General features: G+C 45.8%; 1 protein-coding gene across 11 annotated transcripts in view; it reads right to left on the minus strand.

Annotated features, from left to right (window-relative positions):
• LOC147458021 (uncharacterized) overlaps positions 1-6,155 on the minus strand; it is a 42,271-nt gene extending 36,116 nt beyond the window's left edge. Inside the window, exons 1-3 of one of the 11 annotated variants that reach the window (XM_086512769.1) lie at positions 5,594-6,144; positions 3,411-3,875; positions 3,256-3,323 (exon numbers count right to left, since the gene is read on the minus strand). In XM_086512769.1, coding sequence (XP_086368895.1) covers positions 3,256-3,323; positions 3,411-3,875; positions 5,594-5,690 — 630 coding nt within the window. In that variant the 5' untranslated portion in view covers positions 5,691-6,144. Of the gene's footprint in view, positions 1-2,211; positions 2,603-2,689; positions 3,232-3,255; positions 3,324-3,410; positions 3,876-5,593 lie in introns of those variants that run through there. The other 10 variants (XM_086512772.1, XM_086512771.1, XM_086512775.1 and 7 more) reach the window with 10 other exon arrangements.
• Between the last annotated feature and the right edge of the window lie 10,067 nt (positions 6,156-16,222).

Genomic DNA, 16,222 nt, shown 5'->3' on the forward strand with positions numbered 1-16,222 from the left:
TTATGACACAAAGCCTAACAGAAAAACATCTCAAACCTTGCACCTTGAATGGTCAAAATACGGTGAAAGTATACGAAGGAGCCACTCTTTGCAAGGGTCTATGCTGCCCAACATAAGTCACTGCGGTAAGCATTCACTTTCTCCAGCCTCTTAAGCATGAACCAGCTTCAAACATGCCATAATGCTCACCAAATCTAGTGGGAAACCAGCCGCAGTGCCCAAGAATGGTCAAACAAAACATCAGCCTTCCATCCCCAGTAACGTAAATAGTCGATGACCGTAAATGTCTTGATCTCTGTTGCGGCACACACCTCATATATGGGTGGCAAAACAACTCACTCGCATGTATGGCAAGAATCCAAAAAACATTAAAAAATCAAAAACAAAATCAACCCTCTAACCCAGAAACTGTAAATTGTTGGATGCCATAAATGTCATTGATGCTTCGGATACCAAAAACTGTAAATACTCAGATACCAAAAATGCTAAATGTTTGCAAGTGAAATCAGCTGAGAAATCAGATCAACCTCAATGCCATCCAATTAGGGCAACCCTAGTACTCAAAGATAGTACACAATCGGATAAGAAAAATTGGCTGGCAAAACAAGACATACATTTAACAACAACCCATCCATGACTCTCACAAAAGGTCAGTTTCAATGCCATCCACTTAGAGCAGTCGTAGTCCATAGAGATCGTACACAATTTACAGGAGAAATGCATCAAGTTGGTAGCTGAAATGAGCTCATGACACATTGGCAGAATAACTTTTCGAAACCCAGCTGTAACACTCACGCACGATCAAGCAAGATGCCATCCGAAAAGATCGGCCTAATAGCCTAAACCATGTAAATAATCATCAACCAAACATATTGGAAGTCTGCAGATGGAATCAGCTCACAGCTTGCTCCCAAAACAACCCACCCAATCAGTCCAAAGATAGTTGCAAATGGGCTCACAAGTGCCTGCCGAACACTCACAAACTGGTAATCAAATCAGCCCAGCAGATTGCATAAGGGAGAAAAAAGCTACATGTCTCTCATGTAGAGAGAACCATTCGTTGCTGGGACACAAAGACTGCCTCGAGTATTGACCCATCAAGCAAGCAGATTGTGAAGCTTCTCTCTTCTGTGGGAACCTCGCCAGCTTTGCAACAGACAATCATCCCTTTTTGGATGCTCTCACCAAAGAGGGTGACATGACGATTAAGCAAGCTCGACTCTGCTCCACCATGGGCATGTTTGAGTAATAACGGAAGGAGGGCATGGCATGTATGGCATGAAATGCTCTCCAAAGGATCGAGCATGAGAGTTTTGCTGCAACAATGAGTACAATGTATTCGAGGCTTTCTTTGAAAGCGGACTCGACTCCGTCCACGCTGATGCTTGTGTCGCATAACATCAGTAGTTGAACCTTTAGATGGTGGCAGGTCAGCCTCGAGAACCTGTTCCTTGCTGGCTCCACTTGCTTCTACGAGCACCCCATGCCCGAGTCGAGTTAGAGTAACGTGAGCTTGGACTTGCTTGATCGAGCCCTTTGTTGGTAGCTCAATCTTCTTTGGGATGATCAAGGCGGCGAGACTATTTCGTGAAAGATTTAGTTGCATTAGTATGGCTGGCATCAAAGAGCTATCACATTGCACCAACTACTCTTCTAGACTCTGCAACATGCTTCTCATGTCATAGATGCAGCTACCAATCTCATTGTCTATGTTGTTGACAACTGTCTCAGCTACATCAAAATTGTCATGCTCTAGTGCTATATTATCTTCCCCTGCTCCAACTATGGGTTGTAGGTCAACATGGCTCAGAGCTTGAACGCTATCTACGATGGGGAGAACTTCGTGAAGATGAGGAAAGTGCCTCTCAATTATCAGTCGAAGGCCATATAGATGCTTACATTCTAATCCCCAATCCACACATTGGCAGTAGTTGGATTGCATGCTCACATGATATCAGTTTGAGGCCGAAGTAGTGCTAAGGACTTCGAATCGCATGTGTCCTTCCTCTATCACTTCGAGGGTGCTTGGATCTGCTTCAAATCGTTTAAGAATCGATTCGCCTACTGCTAGCTTGGCTATATGTTGCTTGCTTGATCCAAAACGACTAAAACGCCCGGAATCAGCTGAACGGTTGTCAAATTGAAACAACATGAGCTCAACATTTGGCAACAGCAAAGGCATACTCTCAAGCGAAAGAGAACCGCTCTTACCAATCTCCTACTTTTGCTTGAAGAATTCGAGAAGTGTTCCCCCAATATATGTCCCATGCACTGAATCGCCCATCAATGCATTCAACAAGACCAACAAAGACCTGTTTATCTGTGCATTTAGCAAGGTATACTTGACATATTGCCATAATCGCTCAACCAAGTTTGTAGTATCCACATTCCCATGCTGAAATAGACGACCAAATCTTGGCCAACGGCTTCGCCACATGCATGTGCTGCCACACCAGCCAGTGGAAACATACCATCGAATATTTTCATGTGCCTGATACACCTGCAATAGCTCATCGCACCTTGCATCAAATATATCCTCACTTGTTGCATGCATCAAATTCGACATGCGATTGTACACATCATTGCGCTTGTCCTTAGGGACCTATGCTCAACAACGCCATGTGAGTACGACAGTCAATTTATAGACATGAGGTGACACAAAGAACACATCAAAGAAATGACCAACTACCTGGGGCAATAGGTTCTCAACCCATGCCTTCTTGACATGAAACCAGCATAGCAAAACTTTGCATACGACTTGTTGCCACCTTCCATCCTCGTCTTCTCTCCAGCAAAAAGAATCTTGATCCACAACCTTGAGAATGGCTTCGAGCTCTTGCTGGCTCTTATCAATGACAATGGCTGCGGGCCGAACGTCACCTAACCTTGTAAAGATCATCTTGAACGTGAGCTCTAGGCCCACCTTTTCCTACCTGGTACCCACATCATTGCTACATAACATCAGCTATATCGGAATCCCTATGCCGTTTTGGTTTGGCAAGACTGCACCATAAAGCGGTAGACCATAAATGTTTGTCTTGAAAGTGCTATCCACGGCCCATGAGTTCCGACGAGAGAAACGAAGAGCAACTTGTAGCATCCACTCGTCTTGAATGAGGAGGATGAATGGCTGCTTGTTCTCATCAAGGTTTTGAGGACTGTAAGGCTGCACAAAGATTACCTGTCCATACGAGAAGTATACTTGAGGATGCATGCTTACCCATCCAGCTTAAGAAGTTGAGAATGTAGTATTACCTTCTTCAATTCTTGCAAACGTAGAGCCTCGGCAAGCATCTCACCCCATTCAGTACCTACAGAGTTACCTATAGTCAAAAAAAATGTTGGATCAAATGCTATCAAAACTCAGCAGAGAAAAGGCTTCTTAGAAATTCCAATGGCAAGCTAAGTACCACGTGTGCGCATTTGATGAAATAGCATTTGCACCTCTTTTGGTATCATAAAAAATCTATAGATTACACGATCCAGCCCAGATGCATTTGCCGTGTGAAACCTTTTCTTGGAGATCGACATTTTGGCGACATGGCGGCACATCCCAACATCAAACAAATCATCCATACAACATGCAACTGCAGTTGAATGCACCGGCATGTGGTAAAGGTCAGCACGTGAGCCAGGTATGTGCCCGATGTGATCACCGTGGATTGTGATAGTCACCCTATCACCATCATGACAGTGTTGAACCACCAGCCTAAATAGGCACCAGCACCTCTTTGACTTTTGTTGTTGTCGCTTATCCGCACCTCTCCGATCTATACTTCCACCTCGATGGCAAATGTATTCTTGTAGCCACTCAAATGTATACATCGTGGATATCCACTCAATGGCCGGTCTTCGATTACAACGATGGGAGGCATCTAATACACAACATCTCTCTCTCTCTCTCTCTCTCTCTCTCTCTCTCTCTCTCTCTCTCTCTCACACACACACACACACACACTCACACACTACCTGGTTCAAATCCATGCTACCTTTGAGCTTCCAATCTCCTACAAAGTCTTCATCTGATTACTGACTCAAATACCAGCCTCCCCTTCTCCTGCTCTCATCTCACCTTCGATTATCTCTGATTATCCTGCATTCCCGCGAGGGCAAATTTGAAAACAGGATGCCCGCGTGAAAGTAATACCATGTTGGCCCATCATTTGCCACCTAGGACTCCACCTCAGCCCATTCGCGCCACGTATCCTGTCCACATCACCCTCCCGTCCGAGTTTACCTTTCGTCGCTCCCGTTTACCAAAACCCGTCCAAGTTTGCTTTTTTTGGCCACGTGTAGCGCCCCGATGCCATCAATCACCGCGCCCCACTTCCGCGCCCTTGATCCCACCGCCTGAGCTTCCTTAAAGCTCCCATGCCCCTTAGTGCTCTCCCGTGCCACTTAGTGCTGATGGAGGTCGCCCTCTTTTTTGGGCCATGAATTCGTGTATGTTTTCACGGACATACTTCTTTAAACGACCAACTACACCTACAGATTCAAAAATACACTATCAACAACGGTTTCACACACACACACACACAAAGAGAGAGAGAGAGACTCATACTCTTCCTGGCAATGTGAGAAGCCAACGCATGTTTAAATGGCAAGCAAAAAACATATTCATTCTATGTACAAACCGCTGAGGTTCTAATCCACTTGCAGCCGTGGGTACAAACTAGAGAGAGAGAGAGAGAGAGAGAGAGAGAAAGAGAGAGAGCCCGATCATAACTCATGAGACTCAAAGATCTCAGCTCTGAGTCGGCAAGCAACGGCGTACTCATCAATACAGCACCTCCTGGCGGAAGGCGCTGAACTTTACCTAGATGGAATGGCTGCTGCCAATCCTAACATCACACAATAGCCGGCTCGTGCTACTCCAATGCCACAAACGCAAGCCGCCTCCTGCTGCTCCAACGACACGAACGCTACACAAACAGCCGCCTCCTGCTGCCAATCCCAACATCACAAACTTCTCCTGCTGCTTCAATCACACAAACGCACAACGGGACGCACGAGAGCATAGCATGTAGGCGGCTGCCGTTAGATAGAATGGTTGCTGCCAATGTCAACATGACACGAAGACCCGTCTCATGCTGCTGCAATGACATAAAAGCACGACGGGAGCCAACACGCGAGCCGTGAGAGCGTGCCGACGGACTGACAGCAGCCTGTTACCTGCGAAGAGAGAGAGAGAGAGAGAGAGAGAGAGAGAGAGAGAGAGAGGTAGAGGAGAAACAAAGGAGAGAACACAGAGATATGACTAGTCAAGTGCTACCACTACTTGAAAACCGTATTAACAATCTAGCAGTGTTTCATGATCTGCTGCATTGATCATCTATTATTTTGTTCAAGACAGAGATAGAGCTTATTATTACAATATATCCAAAATGACAAAGAGCGAAATAGAGAAAGAGGGATGGAACAAGATGTGTATAGCCTGAAGGATTTATTGTTTACCGTACATCAAGATTTTTATGAAAGCTGATTTTTAACCTGAAAGATTAATGTGTCAAATATCATGCTGCTAACGCATGCAAGCAGAGCAAAATGAAGACAAAATGCCTTTTACGACATGAACACATGAATCCAAACTTACCTGGTTTATGCTCGAGGAGGCCATGGTTGACAGGTTGATATTTATTGGTGCCCGGGCTCGCCAAGTGAGAGTTGAAATCGGCTTTGGTGAAGATCATGATCCGGATTTGAGAAGTATAATTTGTATGTCCGTGTCCGAGAGAAGAGGACGCCGCAGTCCCGTGAGGGCTATGTCGTTGCCAATAGGGCAAAGCCACACATACGGGAGGTTTGTTCAAGACTCCTAAAGCAAAGGAAGCCGATAACGCCGAAAAGCCCTCGTGAAGTGGTCGAATTAGGGGGAGAAGCAGAACCCTCACACATTATATGCAGGCAGGAGGAAACTCGAAAGAGAGGAGGGTTGAACGCGGAGTGCGCTGGGAGAGCTGTGGAGAGCGATGGGAGAGTTGTGGGAGAGCGAGGGTGAGCGATGGGAGAGTGATGGCGGGCGATGGAGATGAGGACTTATGGAAGAGCGATGGCGAACATTGGAGATGAGGAAAGAGGTACGCCGGTGTGCAGGAAAAATTTCCAAGGGAGCAGATAAGGCAGGTGTGGATTCGTATATTTATGTGTTTGGGAGATAGGGTAAGGTACGCAAGGTGAAGAAGGGTTCTTTAATTATTGGTTGGCCCTCTTTGGCCACATCTCTATCCAACCATCACTATCACTATCACTATAACATAATATCACTATTCACTATAACATCACTATCACTATCACTATAACATTATAACATAATATGACGGAAGGCTCCCCTTTTCACTATAGCATAATACGACGGAAGGACTCCCCTTTACACGTGTCGCAATCTGCGATCGGAAGGCTAAAATTCAAAAAGAAAAAAAGCTCAGTTGCACACGATAAAGAGGGAGAGAGGGGGAGAGAGAGAGGCCGCCGAAGGCAACTGGCCGTACTTGCCTTGAAATGTATGTAGGTTTTTCTCATGCCTTGAAATGTATGTAGGTTTTTCTGTTTCAATGTTCGAGATAGTATGACTCCTCCTATTGGATTTTGTTTATCCCACCCTAAGTACTCTTTTATCTTCTTGTTTATTGCTACAATGGAAGTCGAAATCATTTGCACAACCATTTGGAAATGTGAGTAGAATACACTCCCCCCTCTCTCAATGGAGCATATCCCCGTCAACGTCTCTTTTTTCAAAAATTCATACACCTTCGGTAATAAGCTAACATCTATATCCTCTCCTCCGACATAAATAGTAACAGTAACCTCCATTAGTTTTTTAGGTCTTTTAAACTCTTTTCTTAAATGTTTTCTTCTTCTGACAAAGGAGATCGCCCTCCTTTTTTGGGCATGGATTCATGTATGTTTTCACGGGCATACTTCTTTAAATAACCCATTACACCTATATAATCAAAAATACACTATCAGCAAAGGTTTCACACACACACACACACACAAAGAGAGAGAGAGAGAGACACTCATACTCTTACTAGCAATGTGAGAAGCCAACGCACACACACAAAGAGAGAGAGAGAGAGACTCATACTCTTACTAGCAATGTGAGAAGCCAACGCATGTTTAAATGGCAAGTAAAAAACATATTTATTTTATGTACACACCGCTGGAGTTCTAATCCACTTGCAACCGTGGGTACATACTTGCGATAGAGAGACAAAGAGAGAGAGAGAGAGAGAGAGAGAGAGAGAGAGAGAGAGCCCCTTCGTAACTCATGAGACTGAAAGATCTCAGCTCTGAGACAGCAAGCAGCAAGCGTACTCATCAACCTCAAAGATCCATTCTTCCGATCCCACCACAATGCACTCCACGCACTCGTACCTACTCCCAATCTAGAGCCATACTAGCAAGACAGGTAGCCTACCTCTTTGTATATCGTTGTTCGTCCTCCTTCCGCACGTTAACCTCTCCTGTTCTCATTCCTTCCTTATATCCTACCTGCCGTATCGCTGTGTGTGCCTACTGCATCGTCAATCGCAGACACGTATCCATACAGCACCTCCTGGCGGCACGCGCTGAATCGTACCTAGATGGAATGGCTGCTGCCAATCCTAACATCATACGACAACCGGCTCGTGCTGCTCCAATGCCACGAACACAAGCCGCCTCCTGCTGCTCCAATGACATGAACGCTACACAAACAGCCGCCTCCTGCTGCTCCAATGACATGAACGCTACACAAACAGCCGCCTCCTGCCAATCCCAACATCACACGAACTTCTCCTTCTGCTTCAATCACACAAACGCATGACGGGACGCACGAGAGCATAGCATGTAGGCGGCTGCCGTTAGATAGAATGGTTGCTGCCAATGTCAACATGACACGAAGACCCATCTCATGCTGCTGCAATGACACGAAAGCAAGACGAGAGCCAACACGCGAGCCGTGAGAACGTGTCAACGGACTGACAGCCGCCTGTCACCTGTGTGCCTGCGAGTACCTTCCCTCTACGTACTTTTCTTGCATCTCTGTTAGATACCCTCTTTTTCGATTAAAATCCCAGTCGTGGGTACATACTTGCGAGAGAGAGAGAGAGAGAGAAAGAGAGAGAGAGAGAGAGAGAGAGAGAGAGAGAGAGAGAGAGAGAGACCCTTCCTAACTCATGAGACTGAAAGATCTCAGCTATGAGACAGCAAGCAGCAAGCGTACTCATCAACCTCAAGGATCCATTCTTCCGATACCACCACAACGCAGTCCACGCACTCGTACCTACTCCTAATCTAGAGCCATACTAGCAAGACAGGTAGCCTACCTCTTTGTATATTGTCGTTCGTCCTCCTTCCACACGTTAACCTCTCATGTTCTCATTCCTTCCTTATATCCTACCTGTCGTATCGCCGTGTGTGCCTACTGCATCATCAATCGCATACACGTATCCATACAGCACCTCATGACAGCACACGCTGAAACGTACCTAGATGGAATGGTTGCGGCCAATCCTAGCATCACACAATAGTCGGCTTGTGCTTCACCAATGCCACGAACGCAAGCCGCCTCCTGCTGCTCCAATGACACAAACAGTACACAAACAACCGCCTCCTGCTGCCAATCCCAAGATAACATGAACTTCTCCTGTTGCTTCAATCACACGAACGCATAACAGAAGCACGAGAGCATAGCATGTAGGCGGTTGCCGTTAGATAGAATGGCTGCTGCCAATGTCAACATGACACGAAGACCCGTCTCCTGCTGCTCCAATGACACGAAAGCAAGACGGGAGCCAACACGCGAGCCGCGAGAGGATGACGGATTGACGGTAGCCGCCTGTCACCTGCGTGCATGCGAGTACCTTCCCTCTACGTTTATCACCTTTTTCTTGCATCTCTGTTAGAATCTCTTTTTCGATTAAAATCCCAATCGTGGGTTTATACTTGGAAAGTCAACTATTGTATAATAAAAAGGCAACAGCCTTTTGTCACGCGTGGTAACAAATAAAAAGGCAACAGTCTTACGTCACACGTGTCAACAAATAAGAGCCTCTACATCATCTCTCTCTCACACACATATTTGACGTGCTCTTGGAGTAAAAGCGGGGGTTTTTCACATTGGAGCTTGAAACTCGGATCAAAGGCCTCAAATGTTCGCAACGAGCACCAAACAGAAGTTGTGCCGTGTTTGGCATGAGAGATTGAGAGAGTTATATATCTCTGGCGACACAGGCATAATCTGTCACATCTTCTATCGAGTTTTGACGATCTTTCCCCCCTCTCTCCACTCCCCCCCCCCCCCCCTCTCTCTCTCTCTCTCTAATAACGTCACATTTTCTATCGAATTCTACAATCTCTCTCTCTCTCTCTCTCTCTCTCTCTCTCTCTCTCTCTCTCTCTCTCTCTCTCTCTCTCTCTGTGCTATCTCCCTGCACGAACGCTACACAAACAGCCGCCTCATGTTGCCAATCCCAACATCACACGAACTTCTCCTACTGCTTCAATCACACGAAATGCATGACGGGACGCACGAGAGCATAGCATGTAGGCGGTTGCCGTTAGATAGAATGGCTGCTGCCAATGTCAACATGACACGAAGACTCGTATCCTGCTGCTGCAATGACACGAAAGCAAGACGGGAGCCAACGCGCGAACCGCGAGAGCGTGTCGTGACGGACTGACGGCAACTGCCTGTCACCTGCGTGCCTACGAGTACCTTCCCTCTACGTATATCACCTTTTCTCGCATCTTTGTTAGATACCCTCTTTTTTTATTAAAATCCCAGAGGTGGGTACATACTCCAATATAAGATCTTCAAAGGAGTGGTAGCCTATTTTTGCCATCAATACTTTATCAAAATCCAATTTTACATGAGAATTCATTGGGTAAGCCAAAAAGCTCACCAATCCAAAATAGATAGAGGAAGCTCAAAACCACATACATTATTTGAAAAATAAACTATTACAAGATAATTTTCCAGGATCTTCTTCCCATGGGCTAGCACTACAACAAAAAAAGGTGTTATCGACGTATATAACGACGCTTAACGTCGTTATATGTGTCCCTGTGAAACTGTCGCAAAGAGCGTCGATATACGCGTGGAAAGGGTTTATTGGCGACGCGTATATAGATGCTGATATAGACGCAGATAGTGACACGGATATCGACGACCATAACAGGAAAAAAAAATTGGGCAGAGGGCAGGTAGCCTGGCCTATGCCCAGTGAAAAGATGGACACAGCCACCACAGCGAGACTTCCTGCCCTCTGCCCAAGAAAGCGAGCAGCACCAAAATCAACCGTGCTCCCGCAAAAATTTCGGCAGAGTTCCCTTTGTTTTTACATAAACTTTTCAAAAAAAACCATATCATGTATACGCCTCCTACATGCTATCCATGTAGGATCTCACATGAGATTTAAGACCAATGACCATAACGAACCATAACCATAACTTAAAACCATAACCGACCATAACCACTTTGATCATAACCAGAAACAAAATTAACAATAACCATAAGCATAACCAGAAAGTTAAACATAACCATAAACAAAACGTGAACCATAACTATGTCTATACAAGAATAGGAGAAATAACCATGTCTATACAATGACAATGACAATAACCATAGCCATAAGGAAAACAATAACTGTCTGAACAATAATCATATCTATATATATATATATATATATATATATATATATACACACACAAAAAAGAGACACAGAAGCGTGTCTGTCTCACAAAGCATATATATGAAATCCGGTCCACTGATGACTAGGCGTCACAACCTGCACATAGGACAACTCACAAAATTAGTATTGGTATTACTTCACATATACTTACGTAATTAAATCAACTCACACATATTAACGTCTCACCTCAAGCGATCAGCGAGACTGTAAGGCCTCCCAGTCTACAGGCTCTCCTAAAGCATCAAGATCATTCAATACTTCATAGATATCTCTGCGATATCCATCTGACTCCTCCTAACGTGTCGGGGCTCGATGCATTGCAAGATCCTGTGTTTATACAAAAATCAAAGTAATAAGAATACATGATTCATCGCGTTTTAAAAAACGCCATAGTTAAGATTGGATTAGAAACTCACAAACTCATAGCGAAAGGTGTCGAAGCCTCCGCTACCAAGATGAGATGTCCCCATGGTCATCTGTAGTATCTGCGCGGCCTCACGCTGCTGTCTGAACCGTGTGTCCGATGTCCGCTCATCCTCCCTGATCTGCAGCCATGTCTCATGTGGGATGCCCGAAGGCTTCTGCGAGCCGGTCCTGAAAGCCTTCCAAGCTGCATCTCGTTGATGTTTCACGGTGTCCCATGCAACACCCTTGATCCACCTCCTCGGAACAACGTCAGAACCCGAAGCAGGCTGGTACTCTCTCAGGATGGTCTCCACTATGTAAGTGACTTTGTCCTTTTTCTGCTCACCCCAAGACGTCAGAATGCTGGTCGAAAATTGTAGCTCTACGAGCTGGCGAATCCGCTGTCTGATCTCAGTCCCGACTCTATCCATGTCAACAGAACCATCTGCCTGTACAGTATAGAGCTTGGAGGCACTAGGATCGTGTGCCCCCCAAGGTGTCTGAGGTGTGCCAAGAGGTGTGTCGAGAGGTGTGCCTTGGGTAGGACGGGGGTCGTGAGCGAGGAGGGGTCGAAGCATCTATGGACCCTCCTCCACAGCAACCACCACCTCCACCTGACGAACGCCGAGATAGGCGAGTGCGCTTGTGCTTCGGAGATGAGGACGTACCCGCCTCTGCCCCACCCCTAGGTGTCGAAGCAGCCATGATGGGAGAAGTAGGTGTCGTACCCATAGGCGTCCCCCCCCCCCCCCCCCACAGGTGTCCCCCCCCTAGGCGTCGGACCCTCGGGTGTGAAGCCCGGAGGCGTAGTACCGGTGCCTCTGGCTACCGAGTACTGAGAAGCCTCTGCCATCTGAGCAGGCGTCATCCGTGTAACGAAGCCCATGAATGCATCTGCACTTATAGAAGCGGGATCTGGAAACTGGTGTGCTATACTAAAGTCTTGCACAAACAAAGTAAAATAAAGCGTCAGAACACAGTTATTTAAATTAACTTTAAGCTTAATTTTAAATCAACGTCTTCACACAAACACTTATAGGCCTAGGCCTCGACGAGTGAGGCATCATCGATAAGATCTTGCACCGTATCATCGTCTATCTCTAATTGCAAACATAACTCTGCCCCAACTCGTTCTGGCTGATTGTCTTCATCCATTGCATCTTCATCTACAAGTGTCAATTCTGGCTCGTCTGCGTCATCCGTCGTATATCTGTCAGCTTCCTCTGCCATACCTTCGTCCATCTCATCTAATGTCACAGTAGTATGGACGTCGTCTGACTGACTTTCCTCCAGGAGATCTTGCCCTTCAAATACTTGTTTATTTCTTGGAGTAACCTGAACCACAAACCACCATTGTCGCTCTCGAGGGTCCGGTACAAAGACCACTTGCTCGCAATGTTCGGGGAGAGCAAATGTGTCGCTCGCATCTGTCCAAACCTTTGTAGAATCTATTTGCACAAGTTTGTTTCCATCTCTGCGTACCGTTGCATTGCGACCAGAAGTAATCACCTTGAACCACTTCACATCCAACAAAAACATCTCAAACCGCCTGAAGCTTACTTTCAGGATATCTGACACTAGACCACAGTAATCTAGGTTGCTAGTGCTCTCATTTATGTCTCTGGCACTGGCCTTGCTCTTTTGCATGAAACTAACTATTACCCCACTGTCAAACGTGTTTCTTCTGCTGTCAATTTGTTGTGTTCTGAAATGCTTTCCATGCGACCACAGTGCCACGTATGTATGATACTTTCAGTCACATCCAATAGCCAGCTCTTCCTCTTCTAGAGATATGGGTTCTCCGATCTGTCGAGCTGCTCTCACTGTCTTGTCCAACCATGCCATTGTAGGGAATTCAGGTAGAGGAGCGAGATAGTCTGGCAAGGGTAAACCTCTAGTCGTTCGGCTTCGCCTGAAATCCTGTCGCTCCCTATTGCGTCTCTCTTTCTCTTCTTCGTAACTTTCAAGCCATTTTTGCATTGGTGTTGAATTTAGTATACAGAACTTCATGATCTTTTTTCTCATGGCGTCGTTCATTTGTCCGGCACCCCTTGCCCTTGCGGCTCCTCTCCCACCAGTCTTGCATCCTCCTCATCGCTCCACAGTCGAGGAATTTCTGGGTCAGAAACGGATAGAAATTCGGTCGTCAATACAAGAGACACTTGCACCAGCCATCTTTCCGCCATGCTCCCCTCTGGACGCGCTTTTTGGCGAACAAAACCCTTAAGTGTTTTCATGAAGCGCTCTAGAAAGAACATCCAACGGCTGTGGACTGTACCTGCCACTGCAACCTCATCTACTACATGGACCGAGCAAGTGCATTTGGATAGTTAGGCAGCTCGTGGGTAGATACTTCTCAATCATGCAAACTGCCTCAATGGAGTTAGCCCTTGCGACTACAATAGATTCCTCCCGTATCTCCTTCGAAGAGATCCACCGCACTAGCTCTGAAATCTTGTATATGTAGGTCCGCACTTCCTCCGTTAAACACCCCTTGATCGCAATTGGAAGAATGAATTGCAAAAACTTATGCCAGTCGTGCGATTTCAATCATGACAGTTGATCGTCACAGGTGAATGCTGTCTTGAGACATCGCATATATCCTGTTGGCGTCCTAAACTCTGAAATCACCCTTTTAACTTGTCGCTCTTCGTTTTATAGCAATACCCATGGCGCTCTTGGAAGTTTTGTTTGGCCAGCTGCTTTGGTGAAAGGCCACAGCTCTGGCATCTTTCCAACTAACTGTAAATCATCTCGTGAAGCTCGATTGTCTTTCATTCCCATGATTGTCTTCCAGAGGAGCTCCCCCACATTCTTGAATGCATTGGATCCAGCAAATGGTTAATTAGTAGATCACCCCAGTACGGCAACGTATGGAGAATGGACAAACGTTTCATTCCTGGAACAGGTTGCCCCTCATGTTGCTCCCATTGGCGACGCCACTCTTGTACATGCATAGGACGACATTCAACGCGACCAAGCTGACCTTCACGCAAGTGATGGCCATCTGGAAGTTAACGGTGGTGGCCTTGATAAATTCTCTTTCGAAGAGAGGCAGAATAGCGCACATCCAAAGACTGCCCGCAAATTGGACATGCATTGTATCCCGAAGTTGTTAGCCCTGCATATATTAAAGCATGAATTGGGCCAAGGCAAAGTGCTTGCGAATAGCGAGAATTTTGTAAATCAAGAACCATTACCAGAAGCTTCTCCGTATCCTGGCCAATCATGCATAGTCCACATAAGAAGTCCATGGATCCTTGCATGCTATTGTCCTACTGGTTCAACCGCATCTGCTATGTCGATCCCATGCCATAACTCCTGGAGCTCGTCAACTAGTGGAGCTAGATAAACATCCATGTTTTTTGCCTTGAACTTACCAGGTATAATCAACCTTAATATCAAATGACCCTTCTTGATGGCAAGCCATGGCGGGAGGTTGTAATTGATAAGGCACACAGGCCAAGTGCTCCATGATGAGCTTCTCAAGCCAAATGGATTGACTCCATCCATTACCATGCCCAAACGCAAATTGCGTGGTTCACTCTTAAAATGTGGCCAGGTATCTTCAATGTGCCTCCAGGCCTTTGAATCAGCAGGCACGCTAAATGTTGCGTCAGTGGATCTATTCGTAGAATGCCACCACATCAACTTTGCAATGGAACCACAATGAAAACATGCTTTTTATCCTAGGAATAATAGGGAAATGCCGCAACACTTTAGCTGGCACTGTCTCGCCAAGTGCATCTTGTTTGTAGCGCATTGCTCTGCACTTAGGACACGACAAACAATCTGCAAATTCATTGCGAAAAAGAATGCAATCATTTGGACATGCATGAATCTTGTTGTAGTCCAAGCCAAGTAGTCCAAGCCAACTGAAGTCAATAGTTGCTTTGCGTCTGGCCTAGAGGGGGGCATTTCATTGCCAGCCAGGAGAAGTTGCTCCCGCAACAACCTGTTTAAGCCACATTAAATTAAAAAGCTCTCCAAGCACGTCACCGTTGCAATCGAAAAATCTCTTTTGTAAATTACGTACCTAAAATAAGCAGTGATGCTTGCATCTGACCACCCGTACACTAACTGAAGATTCAAAAACGCCAGACAAGTACGAAGCGTCGATATTTTGGCGCCTTCATAAATTGGTTGACGTGCCAACTTCCTCAACATGTCTTCAGGAGATAGGTGCACGGCTTCTGGTGCTGCTTCGTTAGCGTTCTCCTCGCTTGTCTGGAAGAAGGCATCCAGCATCTCCTCCATGCCGTCGTCTTCTGTCTGTAAGTCCTTTTCTGCTTCCATCCTTGGCTCTATATTGGTCGGACCTTCACGCATAATCCTTTTTCTCTCTCTCTCTCAGATGTAGGTGCTATGTCGCGAAAATCAATGCCCGTTCCGTAGGAGTCGTATCGTAGATTCTGTACGGTTTCTTTAGCAAACTCTCCGTACTTGTGCACATGCTCATTACATATCCTACGCTTGCGCAGGATTTGATACTTGCAGAGCGTGCACGAGCATGCAATCTTTTCCTCCATGTTAGTTGATGATATTGCCAGCTACAATGATTATGAATGTTGTTTTAATATATATACTCCTCACAATGTAAACTACCTCGCATTCTCTAGTCTTGCCCAATCTTAGTACACCTCGGTCCAGAGGTGAACGGAGATCAGGACCACCTGGTCAAAATCTCGTCTTTATTAGTTAAATCCTATATGGGTAGACACATACGTGCACTCCCATGTGTACATGGCAATGCATGTAGCGGGCAAAACCCCTTTGCCTCTTTTAGTTCCATAGTTTCTTCTAGAGGGAGAGAGAGAGAGAGATGGGGAGAGTTTCTTTCCTTTTCACACATGCAATTGGTCAGCCAACCTAACTCTTTCTCTCTCTCTTTCTCTATCTACTATATATCTCTCTCTCTATCTCTAGTTAATTCTCTCTCTCTATATATATATATATATATATATCACTCTTTATTTCTCTCTCTCTCTCTCTCTCTCTCTCTCTCTCTACGTACCCTATCTCTCATTCTTTCTCTCTCGATCTCTCTCTCGCTATCTCCCTTTCTCTCTCTCCCGATCTCGCTCTCGCTATCTCTCTTTCTCTCACTATTTTCCTATTTCCCTATCTCTCTCTCTATCTCACTC

The sequence above is a fragment of the Adiantum capillus-veneris genome, chromosome 5 (genome assembly GCF_014529385.1).
Source record: "Adiantum capillus-veneris isolate H3 chromosome 5, ASM1452938v2, whole genome shotgun sequence".
NCBI classification, from domain to species: Eukaryota; Viridiplantae; Streptophyta; class Polypodiopsida; order Polypodiales; family Pteridaceae; genus Adiantum; species Adiantum capillus-veneris.